The sequence below is a fragment of the Myotis brandtii genome, unplaced genomic scaffold (genome assembly GCF_000412655.1).
Source record: "Myotis brandtii unplaced genomic scaffold, ASM41265v1 scaffold914, whole genome shotgun sequence".
Taxonomy (NCBI): domain Eukaryota; kingdom Metazoa; phylum Chordata; class Mammalia; order Chiroptera; family Vespertilionidae; genus Myotis; species Myotis brandtii.
The window spans coordinates 177,159-195,898 of NW_005371764.1; the positions used below are offsets into that span (position 1 = coordinate 177,159).

Sequence of the window (18,740 nt, forward strand, 5' to 3'; positions counted from 1 at the left end):
CTCTGTGCATGACAGGGGGCGGCGCCCCAACTCCCCAATCGGCCCTGCTCTGAGCCTGACCAGGGGCTGCACTTAGGGATTGGGCCTGCCCTCTGCCACCCGGGAGCAGGCCTAAGCCAGCAGGTCGTTATCTCCTGAGGGGTCCCAGACTGCGAGAGGGCACAGGCCGGGCTGGGGGACCCCCGTCCCCCCGCCCCCCGAGTGCACAAATTTTTGTGCACCGGGCCTCTAGTCCTATATAATAAAGAGGTAATATGTAAATTGACCATCACTCCAACACACAAGATGGCCACCCCCATGTCGACACAAGATAGCCACCACAAGATGACCGGCAGGGGAGGGCAGTTGTTGGTGATCAGGCCAGCAGGGAGGGCAGTTGGGAGGGACCAGGTCTGCAAGGGAGGGCGATTGGGGGCGATTAGGCCTGCAGGGGAGGACAGTTAGGGGCGACCATGGCCTTCTGGGGAGGACAGTTGGGGGGGACCAGGCCTGTAAGGGAGGGTAGTTGGGGGGGACCAGGCCAGCAGGGGAGGGCAGTTGGGAGGGGACCAGGCCTGCAAGGGAGTGCAGTTGGGGGTGATTAGGCCTGCAGGGGAGGGCAGTTGAGGGGACCAGACCTGCAGGGGAGGGCAGTTGGGGGGACCAGGTCTGCAGGGGAGGGCAGTTGGAGGGGAACAGGCCTGCAGGGGAGGGCAGTTGGGGGTGACCAGGCTGGCAGGGGAGGGCAGTTAGGGGTGACCAGGTTGGCAGGGGAGGGCAGTTAGGGGTGACCAGGTTGGCAGGGGAGGGCAGTTAGGGGTGACCAGGTTGGCAGGGGAGGGCAGTTAGGGGTGACCAGGTTGGCAGGGGAGGGCAGTTAGGGGTGACCAGGTTGGCAGGGGAGGGCAGTTAGGGGTGACCAGGCCTGCAGGGGAGGACAGTTAGGGGCAACCAGGCCGGCAGGGGAGCGCAGTTGGGGGCAATTGGGCCGGCAGGGGAGCAGTTAGGTGTCGATCAGGCTGGCAGGCAGAAGTGGTTAGGGGCAATCAGGCAGGCAGGCAGGCAGGCAAGCGGTTGGGAGCCAGCAGGCCTGGATTGTGAGAGGGATGTCCGACTGATTGGGCCTAAATGGGCAGTCGGACATCCCTCGAGGGGTCCCAGATTGGAGAGGGTGTAGGCTGGGCTGAGGGACACACCCCCGCATGCATGAATTTCATGCACTGGGCCTCTCCTCTCGTATAATAAATAATATTGTAATAACTATGTGGTTCCAGGTGGATACTAGACTATCATGGTGATCACTTCATAAGTTATATAAATATTTAACCACTATGCTGTGCACTTGTAACTAATATAATATTGCATATGATCTGTAATTAAAATATATATAAAAATAAAATTGAGAAAAATAAGCAGAGCCTGGAATATTTGTGTATGCATTTTACAAAGTGTAGACTGTATGCCTAAACAGCGTGCATAATATCTGTACGTGCTGATTTCCTCGTTACTGTTGGTGTGTGCTTTTGGACAGTTGAGGAAGTTGAAACTAGCTACATTTCTACATTTGTCATAACTCTGTTCAGTAAGCACAATAACAATGTGAAATTTTTATTGAGAAAGCAGCAGTTACCAGCACATTCCTACTGGCTAGAATCTACTAGAGATCAGGCCCCCACTCTTGTCTGGTTCTCAAACATCAAGAGAACTGTACATTATCTCCAGCCTCATATGTGAAATGTATGCCCAAAACTATAAAATATTAAACAGATTGCAAAAATGAATAACAAGATGAAAAAAGTAGATTGAACTAAATTTAAAGAACTTTAAAAGCAGTCTTTGATTAATGTTGGATACATTTCATCTATAAACTCAAAGGTATGGGAATACCTGCCTGCAGTGGAGTGCAGTCCTCTGGGAGTTAAGGTAAAATGACCTCAGGATATATCAGAAAAGTTCTCCCAGACACCTGATCTGGAGAGGGACCATAAAATTGATAGAAGCAGAGTTACTCTTTAAAGAACAACAACAACAAAAAAAATATATTGTACTAAAACTGAATGTGTTGGGAATCTCTTTGGAGGAAAAAATATAATATGAACTTAGCAAACTAAATAAGTACTAAGAATATAAAATAATTCGTGACAAGGGAGTTCTCCAGCACCTTAAAAATGAAAGAAAAAACAGTTCAAGCAATACGTGTAAAATCAAAGTTCTCAACTCCAGGATCATGAATAAATAACTAGTGAGAATTCAAGAACTTCCAGGAAAAGGATGTTTATGTACATAACAATGTAAAAAATGCTAAGGCACCCAACTCCATTCAGTAGATATGAATCAAATACCAAAACAAAGCAGTCCCCAATGGATTCTGGAAAATTCAAGTCTATTTAGCTCTAGAAAGAGGTAAATCATGCTCCTGGCCTCCTTGCCACAGATTTGAGTTTCCTGCAAAAGTGTTAGTAGATTCAATAGCCAGAGCTTTGAGAATACATTTCAGAGGTGAGATATTAATCCTTGGATCTTGTTTCAGCACCTACAGCTGGACCAACCACTCCCAATGGGAACCTGGTGGATGAATGTGATGATGACCAGGCCAACTGCCACAGTGGAACAGGTGATGACTTCCAGCTCACAGGTGCAGAAACCATCTCCATCCCATTGCTATGCCATTTCAGTTCATACTTCCATTGAGACCACCTAATTAATGCCTGTTTGTGTTTGTGTAGCTCCTCATGGTGGTGGTCATGAGGGTGGTTGCAGAACTGTCTCAACAAAGGCAGCCTTGCCAGAAGACATGCATCGTTATTTCCTCCATGTAAAGAACTTGTTCTTAATAGTCACGGCCATTTGAAATTATAATTTTAGACATTTTCAAAGCTGATGCTAGAAAAAAAAAAAAGCTGATGCTAGGATTATTTTAATTGAATAAGTATTTCTCCATGGCTAAAAGTGCTAAACATATCCCCATCTTCAACCCCCCACCCCCATAACACATTAATTACACACACTTTAGAATGTTTATTTTTCCTTTCTAGTGAGGATACTTTTTTTGAGTGGATCCTTTATCCAACTAATTGATGAAATTAGGCTTGTATTTGAAATGCAGCTTTTAAGTTAGGATTTGGTAAATCATTTTACATTAAAAGTTTCAATGACAGAATCAATTGTCATTACACATTACCACTGACTAGCAAGTATATCAGGGCTGGTGTGTGCCAAATAGCTCACTAATTAATTTAGAGTATCTAATTAATAAAAGAGAAACATGCAAATTGACTGCACCTCTGCTATGCCCCAAGCCACGCCCACCAGCCAATCAGAGCGAATATATGCAAATTAACCCAACCAAGATGGCTGCCGGCAGTCACGGAGCTGGAGCAAGCAGAAAGCCAAGGTTCCCGCCTGCCCTGGCTGGCTGTGGCCTCTGCTCAAGGCAACAAAGTTTCAATTATAGAAGATAAATAAATCCCAGATACCTGCTTCCAGCCAGCCTCCATTGGGAGCTTGGGTGGCCGGGGGCCCTGGCCAGCCTACAAACAGCCATCAGCCCCTCACCCAGGCTGGCCAGGCACTCCAACAGGATCCCCCTCCCTGAAGGGGATGTGGCCAGCCTGAAAACAGCCCTCAGCCCCTCACCCAGGCTGGCCAGGCACTCCAACAGGATCCCCCTCCCTGAAGGGGATGTGGCCAGCCTGAAAACAGCCCTCAGCCCCTCACCCAGGCTGGCTAGGCATCCCAGAAGGACCCCACCCTGATCCGGGACACCCTTCAGGGCAAACCAGCTGTCCCCCACCCATGCACCAGGCCTCTATCCTATATAATAAAGGGGTAATATGTAAATTGACCCTAACAGCAGAACGACTGGGAATGACTAGTCACTATGACACACACTGACCACCAGGGGGCAGACGCTCAATGCAGGAGCTGCCCCTTGGTGGTCAGTGCGCTCCCACTGGGGGAGTTCTGCTTAGCCACCAGCCAGGCTGACGGCTGCCAGTACAGTGTTGGTGGTGGTAGCCTCTCCCTCCTCCTCAGCAGCCCTAAGGATGTCTGACTGCCGCTTAGGTCTGCTCCCCGCTGGCAAGTGGACATCCCCTGAGGGCTCCCAGGCTGCCAGAGGGATGTCTGATTGCCAGCTTAGGCCCAATCCCCCAGGGAACAGGCCTAAGCCAGTAGGTGGTCATCACCCGAGGGGTCCCAGACTGCCAGAGGGCACAGGCAGGGCTGAGGGACCCCCTCGAGTGCACAAATTTTTGTGCACTGGGCCTCTAGTCTATATTATAAAAGGCCAGTGACCGTAATGCCGTAATGTTGTAATGACCAAACAACTGGTCAGTGGCACAGCAGGCCTCGGTCTCACAGCACGGTGGGTCTGGGGTCTTGTGCGATTTCACACACTGGGCCTCTAGTTACTCCATAATATTCTAAAACCCTCAAAGCTAGCAAGTGACCTTTTCTTCCAATTGGAATGGCAGAGCAAATGTTAGGCAAGTGGGGAAATGAAATTGTACTAGTTTGAAATTGGCCAAGGCAATTTCCACCCTATTGTTGCAAAAGGTACTATGGAACCTTTATCCGGGTCAAAATGCAGTTTCATATAGCATCTGACTCTCACTTAGATTGAAACCTTGGATGTAGGTCTGTATTTTTACCCAGAAAGGATGCAGAGAGCCCACATAATTAATTTCCATATGTGAAACTGAAGGCACTACCATGTAACTTCATAACAGTGCATAATGTCATTGGATAATTCATTCATGTGGCCAATAAATGCTACATTGCTTTGTGCATTTGAAAATAAAGCTTATATATGTAGCCATAAGCCACAAAAATTACTCTAATTAATACAGTCTATTTCTTTGCACGATGTCAAGTTCAAGCTGAAAACCCTACAGCTGAGGTTAAAAACAGAGTACCATTCTATGAACCAGGTCCCATAGAACCTTCCCAGGGTTGCCTGTAAGCACTGCCCCAAACCTCAGGCTTTTTATAGAACATTTCACACATCCATAGTGAAATTCCTCATAAAAAGGAATGGCTGCAATCATTGAAGTATATCCTTTTCAATTAGCCTCTGTGGTGAGGGTTCTTTTCTTTATATACCCTAAAGTGGTCAGTTAATATAGATTAGAACAAAGCCTCAGATTTACTCCTCATATCAGAACAACCAACTTTCTCATTTTTATATCAGTTCATTACTGAATCAATTGAAACTAAAACCTTTGAATGAAATAGAGCAAGTATATTAGCCTGGAGCAAATTGTGTATGGCAACAATTACAAACCACAGAAAATGAGTCATTTGTAGTGGAAAACTGGCAATCCTTTAAAACTCTAAGGTTATGGTTTATCTACAGCTTTTAAAATCATTTTTTGTGTACATAGAAAAAAATTTCATTCCCGTTCATATTACCATGGCAAAAAAGAGTTATTTTCTCAGGCCATCACATTTGTCTCAATAATTCTATAAATATATGCATCATACTAAGAACTTCTGGGGTGTTCATAATGCACACTTCACGCCCTCATCAAGAAGGGATTTTTAGAAGGCATTTCATGCTTCATATGTATTTATTGCATTATAACCAAGTTTGCTTAGTGAAGCTATTTGGTATCTTTTCCTGAAAAAGGGTATACATATATAAATGTTTGCAAGGAGCAAAACCATCACCTAAGTCAGGTGCCTTTTCACATGTGAACAAGTCACGTCCTAGGTACACACACAACTCTTCATTCTCTTTGCTCACTCTGGCACAGGCTTTACCTTCAGAGCTGCAAGTCTTGAATGTTCAATACAAGAAAAACAAACTAAAAGCATTCTCACTTTAACCCTGATAGGTGGAGGAGATTAGGATCAAGGCTCTATTAAACAGGGTTCAGTCTTTTAAAGCAGATGTTGTTGCTTTAATTTCTCCTCCTGGGGTGACCTGTTTGTATACAGAGAGATAAGTATTACAGTAAAATGCTCACTTCTTACAAACAATACTGAATTCCAGGTGAAATGTACCAAGTGCATGGGAATGAGAGGTTTTGCTCTCCAGTATTTGCTTGCCAAGGTGAAAATTCACCTCCAAGTTATTCATTTGCAAATGGCTTTGAACTCATTACATAATAGGATTGTCTTCAAAGGCACTGGGAGGCCAGATTTCACATTGGACCTGTGTGTACCCAAGAGTGGAATTTGGCTTCCAACCTATAATAAAACGGATAATGCATATTGGTTTTATAAAGTGAGTTTTTCTCCTAAAAGAACACTGGGAATAGAATGCTAATGTATTTTGGCCTCCCGCCAATTCTGCCATTATAGATTCACCTTCCTAACCCATAATATATATAATTCCTTCTTTCTGGTGCCTACCTCATTGAAGCCACAAACCTGTGTGACCACTTAGCTGGAACATTTATTGGGAGAACAGGGCTAACATGACTTGGTGCTGCAGCAGGTTAGCTCAGAAATATTCGGACCACTCCAAGAGCATGATTCTACAGCTCTGATTCATAATCTGGATGATTTCTAATCTTTGGGAGCTGCAGGATAGGACTAGGGCTGGGTACAATAGAGATGATCACAGATCTTTATTGAATGATACTATTGGTAGGTCTACAATGGTACCCTATAATCACCTCCAAAACTCTTCATGACAGTCATAGGTCCACCCCATGCCTTCCTTACTCTGAGTCTGCCCAGGACTTTATCTCTTGGGAGAGCAGATAGTCTCTGACCATGGTCTGCAGTGCAGACACTCTTAAGCAGAAATGCCTAAACAAGCACGTAGGCAATAAACAGCAAAACACTCTTTCCCAAGTTTATTTCAGTATAAGACTCATCTGAGAAATTTTCAGAATTACATATTTCAAGGGTTGACCCCCAGAGATTCTGGTTTTCAGTGAGATCTGAGGAGGGTAAATGGATTGGGAACTGCAATCTCAACAAATGTTCAGGTGATTCTTCTGGTTGGGCAAGTTTAGGACAGAAATATAATGATAAAGAGTAGACAATGGAAGAGCTAAGAAAGGGGAAAAAAAAGGACACAGCTAAGTGTCCACATGGTCCCCTGACCAGCTATTTCAAAGTCAACCCAAACTGACTGAAAGTTCACATTGCTCAGGGTGTTATTTGTGCAATCTCCAGTTCCTTGGAACTGTGAGGAAATGTTTCTCCCCTTCTCATTTTCCTGCAGCTTTTCCAAACTACATACTGGGCAGAATATCTGTCCTTGGGGAAAAATAAACAACTATTATTGTAGGAAAAAAAAAAAGGAGGAACTACTGCCACCCAGTTTAAACCACCAGTTTTTAAAAGCGATTGTAGGACCAGCCTTGCAACTCCCCTGAAAGCACACATCTGCAACCTTGGGAAACTCTTCGAAACTTAGAGGTCTTGGTCAGGTTTAATGCCCCAGTTGCTGAGGACATTTGGAGGCCTTTGTTTTCACTGTTGCAATGGCATGCCATGTTCAGTCTAGGAATCAGGGGATGACCTTGGAATGAAGTATCAAACTCTCTCTCCTACCTGGATATCTTATGACTAAATGTGCTGGGTAAAAAATAATAGTTTATTTGAGCTTGACATTGTGATGAGCAAATTTAAACAAAATAATGACTACAGCTGAGATTAACAGAAGGATTTTCTATGGAAATGTTTTCCTCTATCTAATGTATGTAAGCATACATTTCTCTACTGCATATTCTCTACAATTTTTCATTTTTCTCACTTTTGTATGTTACTCTTTTGTTTTTCAGGTGGTACCACTGTGCTGACCACAGAAAAGCCAACCATAATAGACAGCACCATACAATCAGGTATCAAATAAAATAGAAAATGTGGTTGATTTCCCATATGCCTGTTTTCCCTCCCCGTCCCCTTCTAAAATAGAACATTGCTGTACTTCTGGATTCAGCTTCTCTCAAAGCCCTAGAAAAGAGATACTATGCAGCATCTGGTCTCCAAGCATGAGCCATAACTATTGCTTCCCTTCCATCCACATGTATATGTGGCACGGAGCGAGATTTCCTGCTCTATCAGTAATTGCCAAATGGTGACAACCCAGCTCTCAACTGAAGAAATAGGCTAACATACTTTGTTTAACCACAGCACATCTAGGACATGGACTGTGTTTGCAAACTACAGAAGAAGGAAATCGTACAAGCAGTAGCCTGACTATTTATTTTCATCACCATTCTACAAAATCAAGACAGGCAAAGTTTGTCAGCTTTGCCTGCCACAGAGTTGGCAGTTTTACAGCAGTGTTTCCAGTGAGCATGCCACGAAGTGGGGCGCAGGAAGCCAGGGCTCTAATTGTATGTAAGGAGAGGACTACCCTCATGAAGGGCACCTCCTCATCCTTTTATTAATAGAAAAGCACAATGACTTTTAAGGCCCTTAGTTTACTGTTTATCAAGGCCAACCACAGTTAAATAGTGGCCTCCTCTCACTCTCCTTTGTATTGTGTTAGTATTCTGTAGAATTCTTCCCTACAGACCCACACGGAAGAAAACAGTCAGTATAAAGCAATCAGAGGTTTTAAATACTTTGAAGTTAATCATTAGAGTAAGGTGAACAGGTCAGCTTTCCAGGTTCTCCCATTTCCTTTATAGAAGCTCACTCAGGCTTTGCCTCCACAGTCATTTATTAATGGGGCATGTGGTGTATATCAATGTTTCCTCAGCACTATGACACTACCCAGCTAGGCAGAGAGTATAAAGGATTGTTCTAATTAGTATGCTTCCTTAAAGGTCCCTATCACCATTGACCTGATTTAACTGCAAAATAAACTTCTCTTCAGTTAGACTTAACACCAAGTGTCCTGTAGTGTATTCAGGTTGCCAAAAGCCTTCTACCACACAGCTCAAAACCCCCAAATACCAAAAAATGAAAGAGAAGAATAATATGTTTACCAAAAAATTCCAAAACAGCTGTAGTCCTACCCACATCTTTTCATGTTATAAAATGTGGCCTTAATGGATTGTGCAGTAGTAACCTGGGATGGCTGAAACTGCCTCATGAGTGAAGCATGGCCTCTTGCTTGCTCCCTTCCTTTCCTGAAAGCCTTCAGCCCTTCAGTGAAACAACCATCAGTTGGCTCTCTTTGACTCAATATTAGAGAAGAGGGGTGAGGTGAAACAAGGAAGTTCTAGTGATGAAGCAAACACTTTAACTTTTGTTTTAGTTTCTTCTCTTGCCAGAGCATTAATTAAAACCACTATGAAATTGCCAATGAACTGTTTTATTTCCCCTCTTGCCTATCAAAAGAGCTAGGGGTCATTAAAGAAATGAAAGAGAACGAGAACTGCAAAAAGAAAAAAAAACACAGAAAGATATATCAGATCCCCAAATTGGATCGTTCTCCCTAAATGTGGAATGTCTGTATTGTCAGAGCAGGAATGACTTTGTGAACACACTTGATTTGTGCATGAGCTCAAGGCCATTGGTGTGAAGGCTTCACAGAGGAGCTCCAGGACCAGACAGTCACCTCACAGGGTCTATGGTAGTCAGAGGGCAGATGTGCAAATCATGAACCAGGTAGACCATGATTAGAAGTTCATGTCAAGCCACAGGGTTTACTGATAGGGTCCAGTTTTGAAATCCAGGGTCTATCCAGAGTCCTTTACAAATCACCCTGGTTTCTTGTTTTTCTATTGCCTGAATTAAAAATCTGCAAGTCTTTGGTTGTGGATAATGGATATCTGATTTTTTTGAGGAGTCCAGTGCATGTTCAGAATGCTCCACAAGGACCTGAGAGTGTCAATCTAGGCCAGGTCTAACTCTGAGGTGCCCCCAGGGGTCAGGTCCACATTGTTCTGCAGGCTTCAGATTCTACAGGTGTCTTTACAAGCAGTAGAAAATTAGACCCCTAAACTCTCATTATAATCTGAATTTGATGAGGCCAGTATAGACTCAAGCAGAGTCTCAAGATTTCATTTTGAGGATTCTTATCAATATAATAAACTCAGTGGGCATATAATATTTACATGCTGTCTGGGTTATAACCAGATGCATAAAAGCCTATTAATTCTCTGCCAGGAATTGATGAAAATTCTGCATTTTAAATCCAGCTCCCCCCTCATGAAGCCTTTTACCCTCTGAGGATCTTCAGACATTCCTAGATCAAACATTCCTAGAGTGTATTCATAACGTCTGATTATATGGGCCTCAGCTTTTCCACTTGTTTGTACCACACATCCAGTCTATAAGTAAGCAAGTTAACACACTCAATAGAAATTCAGGTTTAAAAGTTAAATCCTTGTGCATATACTGTGCTAATATTCCATTGTGAGTAAGGTAGGTTCAACAAGCACCACTGGTGTGTGCTCACAGTGGCTATAAATTTGTTTTAAGTTCAGAATACTATTTCCTGCTATTTTTAAGAGTCAAGAAGGAATTTAGCCAGATTATTCCCAATGAATTTAATAAGAATTGGGTAATATTTTGAAGATTTAAAAGTCAACAGTCCTATACATTTATTTCATTCATCCGTTGCTTTTTTCTTTCTCAGTTCTTTTCTCCTCCCCTTCTGTCTTTTTTTCTCTGTTTTTTTTTCTTTTTCCTTTCTATAAATGTTTATGTGTATTTTGTATGTTTAATAGCCTTTCTATCCAGGCTTGAATTTTCAACACTGAGCTACTCTTACTCTATACCTTTCCTCCACAAAATGCATAGATTTTCAAAAACTTTACTTTAAATGATCAAGATTAACAGAAGTAAGCTATATAATCAGGACAAGAACATCAAAGTGTAATAAAATCAAAATGTTAGAGCAATTCATCCTGTTAGATTCATAGAACTAGAAAGAACATTGAAAGATCAAGATGAACTGCCATTCACTGCAGCAGGAGAAATGCCTAAATCATCTTTTTAGGCAAAGCTGTCCCATGTCCTGGTGATTGCAAAAACACCCAAGTTCATATATTTATGATATCACCAGAATTGATAGCCAAAATAATGGATAGTGTGGTTTTCTGTATTATACAATAAATTTAATGTATTAACCAGGTAAATATAACAAGAAATGTGTGTTCCATAGTGGCTTGCTGCCCTCCTGTATATGCTTGTCTTATAAACCACATTTAAGGAGAAAACCCAAACCCACATACACATTAACATTTTCCAATATTAACATTTTCTAACATGAGATTATGTAACAGTACATTCCTGGGTTTTGGTGGGTGACATCCAAGATTGTTCATTCAGTCCCTGTTCAGTTCACTTCATCTGCATGATTTGACCTTGCTGCACAAGTGTGGTACATTTTGGAAAGGGTTTCTCATGCTCTAACAAGTCCTATTTCATGGTTTTGATAGACTAGACATAAAATACAGCTCTCCAATAACACTACAGCTGTGAAGTGTAGCCCTTTTGCACTAACTGAAAATGTTCATATTATGCATATCACTTACTAGTTTACTGTTTCACACTGGCCCTATCTATGCATGCTTTGGGAGGTCACATTGTCATTGAAAATGCGATTCTATCCTTCTCAGTTTTAACACTTCATATAGTGAATGTTTTCTAAAAATGTATATTAGCATTTGGAAAGAGTTCCTTGGAAACTAAAAGTGCGAAGAAAATCATCCTTATTTATTCAAGAAATCTTTCCATTAAAATTTCTCTTCCCATTGTTAAAATTAGGAAGGAGCAATGGAGCCAAGCTCAAAGGAGAAAGAAGATATTTTGTATTAAATACTTCAGTAAAGTTAAAGAGAAGATCAAAACAAGATATGTTCTCAGCCTGTTATGTGTTGTTCCCTAAAACAGCAGATAATACCACACTTCCCTTATTGCACATAGGGATGGTTTTGAGACATTTTTAACCTCAGTGGGCAAGTCGCCCTAGGTGTGTTTCTCTCCGTTTCAATGCTGCCATCTGGTGGACTGCCTAATCTCAGTGAGGAGCACTGCCCCCCCCATCCTCAGGGAAAACAGGCGGCTTTGTGTTTCATTTTACATGGAGGCCTGGAACTAACAGAAGCATGAGCATCTTATCTTTAGGATTCGTTTTACCAAAATAATTCTAAGCATCAAAGATTTTATTTTTTTCCATGCTTAAAACTCAAGCTACTTTCAAAAGGAGGGTGGAGTGGGAAAAAAAAAGATTTAAAAAAACACTATAGTCAAGTATAGCACCTTGTAGAACACATAAGAGAAATAATTCCTGAAAATCCACCCATACTTTAATTTTAGGTCCCAAAGACAGCATTTGGAACATTCAAAATATAAGAAACTTTCCTGGCTTCTGTGGTTCAGTTGGTTAGAGTGTCATCCTATACACCAAAAAGGTTGCACGTTCAATTCCCAGTCAGGGCACTTGCCCAGGTTGTAGGCTCAATCCCTAGTAGGGGCAGCTCGGGGCATGTAGGGGAAGCAACTGATAGATGTTTTTCTCTCCCTCTCTTTCTAAAAATAATAAAAAATAAAAAGCATATTCTCAGGTGAGGATTAAAGAAAATAAAAAATAAAAAAACTGGTAGTTATTTAAATGTGCCTTGGTTTTACATGACCTTGCATTGAGGTTTTTAAGTGGATGAACAATTTATATGCAAATTTTAAAATTCACTGAAAAAGCAGAAACTGCACTTAAAATTAATTGACCTGATATAAAGCACAGAAGAAAAAAAAAATCTTAAGATCTGCTTCAGAGATCTGACACTAAAGACCTGAAGCATTAGCTGCTGTGATGAGAATACAAATAGCCTCCAGGATGAGGCATTCACCTGCCACATTTCTAGACTTGAGGTTCCTGGATCAATTTCTAAGATTCTTTTAATTAGTGAGTATCAATTTATATAGTCCATCCTCAAGAACATAGCAACTTTTATATTAAATATTGAAGAAATAGAGAGAATGCTACATACGGATATAACATACATGCTTTGGAAAGTAACCTTCCCAGAAATTTCATGTAAAACCAACTTGACAGACAGCCCATCATTTTTTATAAAGCTGGATTTAAAAAGTTACTAAACATTATTTTGAAAATGTTTTGACATCTCTGTGCATCTTTTGAGTTTCCTGGTAATTTTAGATTTTGTGGCTTTCCCAGAATTTTCAAACAGATGTTAAGTTGTATAAATTGTGCTTTCCATGAACAAATTAAGGGCCTTTCTGATCTAAATGATTATATTTGTCTTTCTCTGCTTGTCTCTATTTTTCCTTTACACCCGCTGAAGAGTTTCCAACATATGGTTTTAACTGTGAATTTGGCTGGGGTTCTCATAAGACATTCTGTCACTGGGAACATGACAATCACGTGCAACTCAAATGGAGTGTGCTGACCAGCAAAACGGGACCGATCCAGGATCACACAGGTACTGGAGAGTTCACTGTGGACTCATTTCTTTGAATTAAGGGTTACTGTGGAGAGTTTTGGGGTCTGTTAATCTAGAAGCACAGAAAATACTGCAGAGCGTTCACTTATGCTTTTATTTCCTGGAATTAACAAGATCTCTTTCCCTAATAGAGATACAATTTCCCTAACATTAACATTTCAGCAGTAGTAGCAGAAAATGCTGGTTAAATTTGGCAACTGATTGACCTCCTGAAAAACAACAAACTGGGCAAAGGCGTGTGAATTAGTACCTTTTTAATACTTGATGGAAAATTTCAACATATTTAAAAGTATAAAAGAAATAGTAACACAAACTCTAAATGTACACAATCCAACTTCAAAAATTATCAAATCATAGGAATATTACTTTATCTCTATTATCCCTGACTCTGGACTATTTTAAACCAAGTCCAGACATATATTTGCCCTCTTGTGTATTTACACAGCTGAACAAACAATAAGTGAGCTTTATGCTTGCTCTCTCTGGACCCTTGAAATGGAAGTGGATCAAAGTGGGGTGGGGTTCTTATTCTTTTGGGGAAGATTTTAAATCTGAGCAGGTAGAAACCACATCAAACCCCTGGTCACAAGCTACCCCACCTCCTGTCTTACTTTCCCTCTAACATTAATTGGTTGGAGGAGGAAGGGAACTGACAGCCACCCCACTGAGCTTTTCTATCTACCACCACCTGGTTTCCTTCGTAGTAATTTCATCACCCATCTTGAGGTATGGTATAAAGAGCCAACAGTGTCCTACAAAAAACACACATACACACACTCACAAGGAACACCCAATGCACAAACATGTACCATACTCCAATGCTTATAGGCCTGCTTACTCAGTAGTGGCTTCCCAAAGATTCTCCAGAAGGGCATTTGCTATTGCTGAGAAATCTCATTAAGCAGTTTCCCCCAAGCTGGTGCTTGGGCAAGTAGGTCAGTGGGCTGATGGATGGACAGAGGGTACTTCATGCCTTTCCCATTTTGTTGTTCACTTTCCCCCACCCTGCCCCGTGAATGTAATGATTAAGTAAGTTGAATAGTCCTCCTTCCACCACAGCTAGCTCTTTGCCTAATGAGAATGACAAGGAAATTGGATAAAATTAGACTCCTTCAATTCTGAAATACTTTCAATTGAATCTTAAGACAAGCAGTTTTAGAAAACTTAAACTACTTTGACTGTACATATAAATGGCATCAAATTAACCAAATGCAATTAGCTGGAATGAAGGCAGTAATGGTGGGAAAATTGATGCAAAGTAGAGCAAAGTGGCTCAGTAGGATCTGACATTCAAAGGTTAAAAACAATGTTAGCTAGAGACAAAAGCTAAAAGACTTGCAGAAGTAAAGCACTAATTGAGAAAATGAAGACAGAGTTCCTGACTTAGAACTGTGATAAAACCCCTGAATGGAAAAATATCAGTATTTTATGTGTTGAGCATCAGAACAGGAGGGCTTGTCTTAGATTAACAGCTGAGAAGTGTGGTTTCTTGAGAAGAATCTGTGCTTTTAGTTCTCTCAGACACCCTGATTTACTTGGCTGTGGTGCCATGCCTGTCCTGACTAGCCTCCGCAGCACTAGAAACAATCATTTGCAGAGAGTGATGGGTGAGCCTTACACCTGAAAGGCAGGAGCTTGCTCATGTGAGAAAATGTAGATGAAGGAGCCCTGCACAGCACACATGCACACAGACTGACAGACACAGGATTGGGAACTTTGAAAATCAGACATGGAGATTGTTTCTGAATCAACACTGTCTAGTTACAGTCTCCTTTTACTGCTCGCTTTTGAATTTAGTTAAACGAATCTGACCTCTAAGAATGAAGCTATACACCTCCTCATAGAGGATTCCTGAAGCCCAGCATCTTTACCTGGTTCATTGAACACATGGTATTTGTATAGACCTGTTGCTACATGGCAAATGCTGCGTTGAGCATTTGAGATACACATCTAAGGGAGGGTGGCCCTGCCCTTGAAGAGCTCACAGTCTGGCTAGGGGTGGAAACAATCACAGTGCAGAGGAATGAGGAATGAGGATGCCTTATGCCAAAGGAGATCATGATGGTGAAAGATAAGATAGGAGGGGTCAGAGAAAGCAGGCCTGCCCCACAGACAGTGTAAGCTTGGCTTGAATAAGGAATGATATGTACAGAGAGATGGAGGGGTGGGGTCTGTTTCAGTGGATTGCCAGTGGTGTGCTTCGGACAGATTCCCATGTGAAGTGGTTAGATATGGGGCTGGGCTAAAGACAGTGAGGAGCCAGGGAGGCATTTTAAACCGAAAAGTGACATGAGCAAAATTTTCAAAGTCCACAATGGCAGCCAGGCCAAGGTCGGGGCAGATTGCTCAGCCTTCCTCCTTCAACCCCTGACAGGTTTTCTCCTTCTGTCTTCTGCCTATTCTAGAAATTGCCCAGATCAACTCCATGGAATCAATAAATGTCTTTCCTCTCTGCAGATTTCTAACTTCAGGTTTTTTTCAGAAGCCTGGGGGACAAAGGGGGTGAGGCAAGATGGGTGCGTTGTCTACCTGTTTGCTGTCCATCTTGGTGGACTGATCCACTATTCATCTCAGTGAAATGGCACTGTCTCCCAGACAGGCACTGCCACTTGGTAATTTAGTCGGATAAGAGAAACCCCAGAGTGACTTAGTCAGCTGGTCACGGGGGACACTCACAAGCACTGAGAGCATAAACATAATCCTGGAGCTGTGGTTTTTATCTGCTCCCTCCTTTTATTATTCCACCCATGGGTTTCATTAACATGCTCCTTCCAGTGCAATCTCAGATAAGCCCCCAAGTGAAGGAGGAAAGCTGCCCTTACTCACTTCCCTGGACACTGTTGACACAGGCAAGCAGATACAAGAATCAGTGCACATGTGTACAGTAAAAATTACCTCACAAATGCACAAGCCTCTGGGACAGCAAACAAAATACGCTGCTGCCCACTGAGGCCCGAGCATCAGATTCACACATACATCAGGTGAGGCATAAAGGAGACGATTTCTATTTGCAGAGCAAACAAACAGTGAAACATGACTTGTGTGTTTAGACCAGATGGTGGCAAAAGGAAATGTTCCCACTGAGGGTAATTAAAAGCAAAGCCTAGAGTAAGTCCTCGGCAGCTCCGCAAGTGTCTATGTTGCCAAGATGTCACATTCTAATAAAGCCTCGAAAATGCAACCTTTCCTCTCCTTGAACCAGAAGTCTGCGTCACACAGGAGCCTGGATCACAGTTGAGACTCAAGCTCTTGGGGTTATTTCAGGAATTTATAAGCCATTAAAATAAACTAGGGAAAAATAATCTGAATTTGGGGGAGAAATCACTAGATTATTTGGGGAAAATGCAGTTTTCTTATTATCAAGCAGTTATAGTGACCAAAGTATATGCAAATTGTCCCTTCAACCGGGAGTTCAACTGGGAGTTCTACCAGGAGGCGGGGCGGCCGGCGGCCAACTGCCCGTGGCCCCTCCCCTTGGCCAGCCCTGCCCCAGCTGGCAGAGGCAGCAGGCAGCAGGCAGCTGGGGAAAGGGGAGCTCCAGCTCCTGGCTCACAGCTCACAGCCGGCAGCCGCTAGGGACCCCACCCATGCACGAATTTTGTTCACTTGGCCTCTAGTGATAAATAAAAATACATCTAAATTATTCCACTTAATGTTTGTGTTTACACAGGTGCTGCTGAAGCAATCTTAAAGTTGCACAAAAATAGATCTGCCCTGTGCTTTCAGTCTGCTTGCAATGGTGCAGAGGCGCCCTGAGTCACAGCCTGTGCCCCTATGCCAATGCATCCCTAATGAGCAGCATCTAAATGCTGCTTTGCAGCCTTCCCCCAATCATATGTCCATTTATAGCAGCTCAGAGCTGAACCTTGGGTCCCCAACAACTGCACTCCATTCCCTTTCCACTGCAAAGCAGGTTTGGGTTTTTGGTGCTCAGCTCAGGAGAGAAGGGTGTGAGTGATGAAAGTTGAAAAAAAGAGACAAAGGAATTATAAATTTGGACACTCTCTCTAACACAGTTTTCTGTCATAGCAGGAGATGGCAACTTCATCTACTCCCAAGCTGACGAAAATCAGAAAGGCAAAGTGGCTCGTCTGGTGAGCCCTGTGGTTTATTCCCAGAACTCAGCCCACTGTATGACCTTCTGGTATCACATGTCTGGTTCCCATGTGGGCACACTAAGGGTCAAGCTGCGCTACCAGAAACCAGAAGAGTATGACCAGCTGGTCTGGAGGGCCATTGGACACCAAGGAGACCACTGGCAGGAAGGGCGGGTCCTGCTCCACAAGTCTCTGAAACTTTACCAGGTAAATTTCCCTCGGTGGGGAGGGCAGCTGCTTCAGGGATATGGGGTTAATATTTTGAAGGTTATCAAATGAGATGTGGGAATCATTCCAAAAATTATTTCAGGGGTTCCCTGAACTTGAGATATTGCTGCAATAATGATCATCTCAGTAGCATATTTCAGACTCCTACATTACAGGAATAGAACTAATTATCTGATAAAGGAGCAAAAATGTTACTTTATAATGGGGCTGTAACAATGAACATTCCTTTTATTTCCTGCCTTTTTCAGTTTTAAGTTTTGTATTATAAAAAGAGTGTGAGGAGTTTAATGCCATCACCCGGCAGTTAATATGAATTGATGAGCAAAGCATGTGCTTATGGGAAATCTCATGAATTTTATTTATGTGCTATAGCTTAAGCTGAACAAGCATTTGTAAACACTGCTGTTTAAGACTGAATATTTAAATACTGTGGAAATGATCTCGTTTTGTTAGGTGATTTTTGAGGGTGAAATTGGCAAAGGAAACCTTGGTGGGATTGCAGTGGATGACATTAGTATTAATAACCACATTTCACAAGAGGATTGTGCAAGTAAGTAAAAGTTCTATAGAAATCAAGGGTAAGATTCTTGGCATGAGATGGTCTTTGTCTGATTCATCTAGACCTGGAATTTCACTGTGGGCTATGAGAATATCATGTGAAATGAATAATGTGGTACAACAGGGCAAAAATCAGAATAGTTTTCCTTTAGTTACCCTATTACCTCTCCTTCGTTTTTAGAATGTCTGGTTGGTACCCATAAAGCTATATATGTAATGATGTGGATTCCAAAGATCATAATAAAGAAAAAAATTCTCAATTTACAGGCTATATATGTGCCATGCTAAAACACTTTGGTGAAAAGTAGAAAACTCAGACACCTGGATAATTCTAAATATTTGGATGTATAAACAAAACAGCAGGTCTTTGAAAATGTTGATCACAGTGAATTTAAGATTACATTGTTAATGAATCATAGAAGACATATTCTTTTTTTTATTACAGATAAGTAGATATTTCTGACTCTTAAAATATTTTAAATGATTCAAAAGAATATATTACATTTAGAAACTTTGCCTAGTATTTCAGAGTTTATGTTTTTTTATGGTCTGG

The 18,740-nt window shown here is 42.0% G+C and overlaps 1 protein-coding gene across 7 annotated transcripts in view; it reads left to right on the forward strand.

Annotated features, from left to right (window-relative positions):
• The window catches only part of NRP1 (neuropilin 1), a 196,639-nt gene that overhangs the window by 170,411 nt on the left and 7,488 nt on the right, over positions 1-18,740 (forward strand). For 4 of the 7 annotated variants that reach the window (XM_005885510.2, XM_005885511.2, XM_014532767.1 and 1 more), the window contains 5 exons: positions 2,510-2,614; positions 7,722-7,781; positions 13,146-13,283; positions 17,334-17,608; positions 18,083-18,179. In XM_005885510.2, the coding sequence (XP_005885572.1) occupies positions 2,510-2,614; positions 7,722-7,781; positions 13,146-13,283; positions 17,334-17,608; positions 18,083-18,179 (675 nt within the window). The remainder of the gene's footprint in view (positions 1-2,509; positions 2,615-7,721; positions 7,782-13,145; positions 13,284-17,333; positions 17,609-18,082; positions 18,180-18,740) is intronic. The other 3 variants (XM_005885513.2, XM_005885514.2, XM_005885512.2) reach the window with 3 other exon arrangements.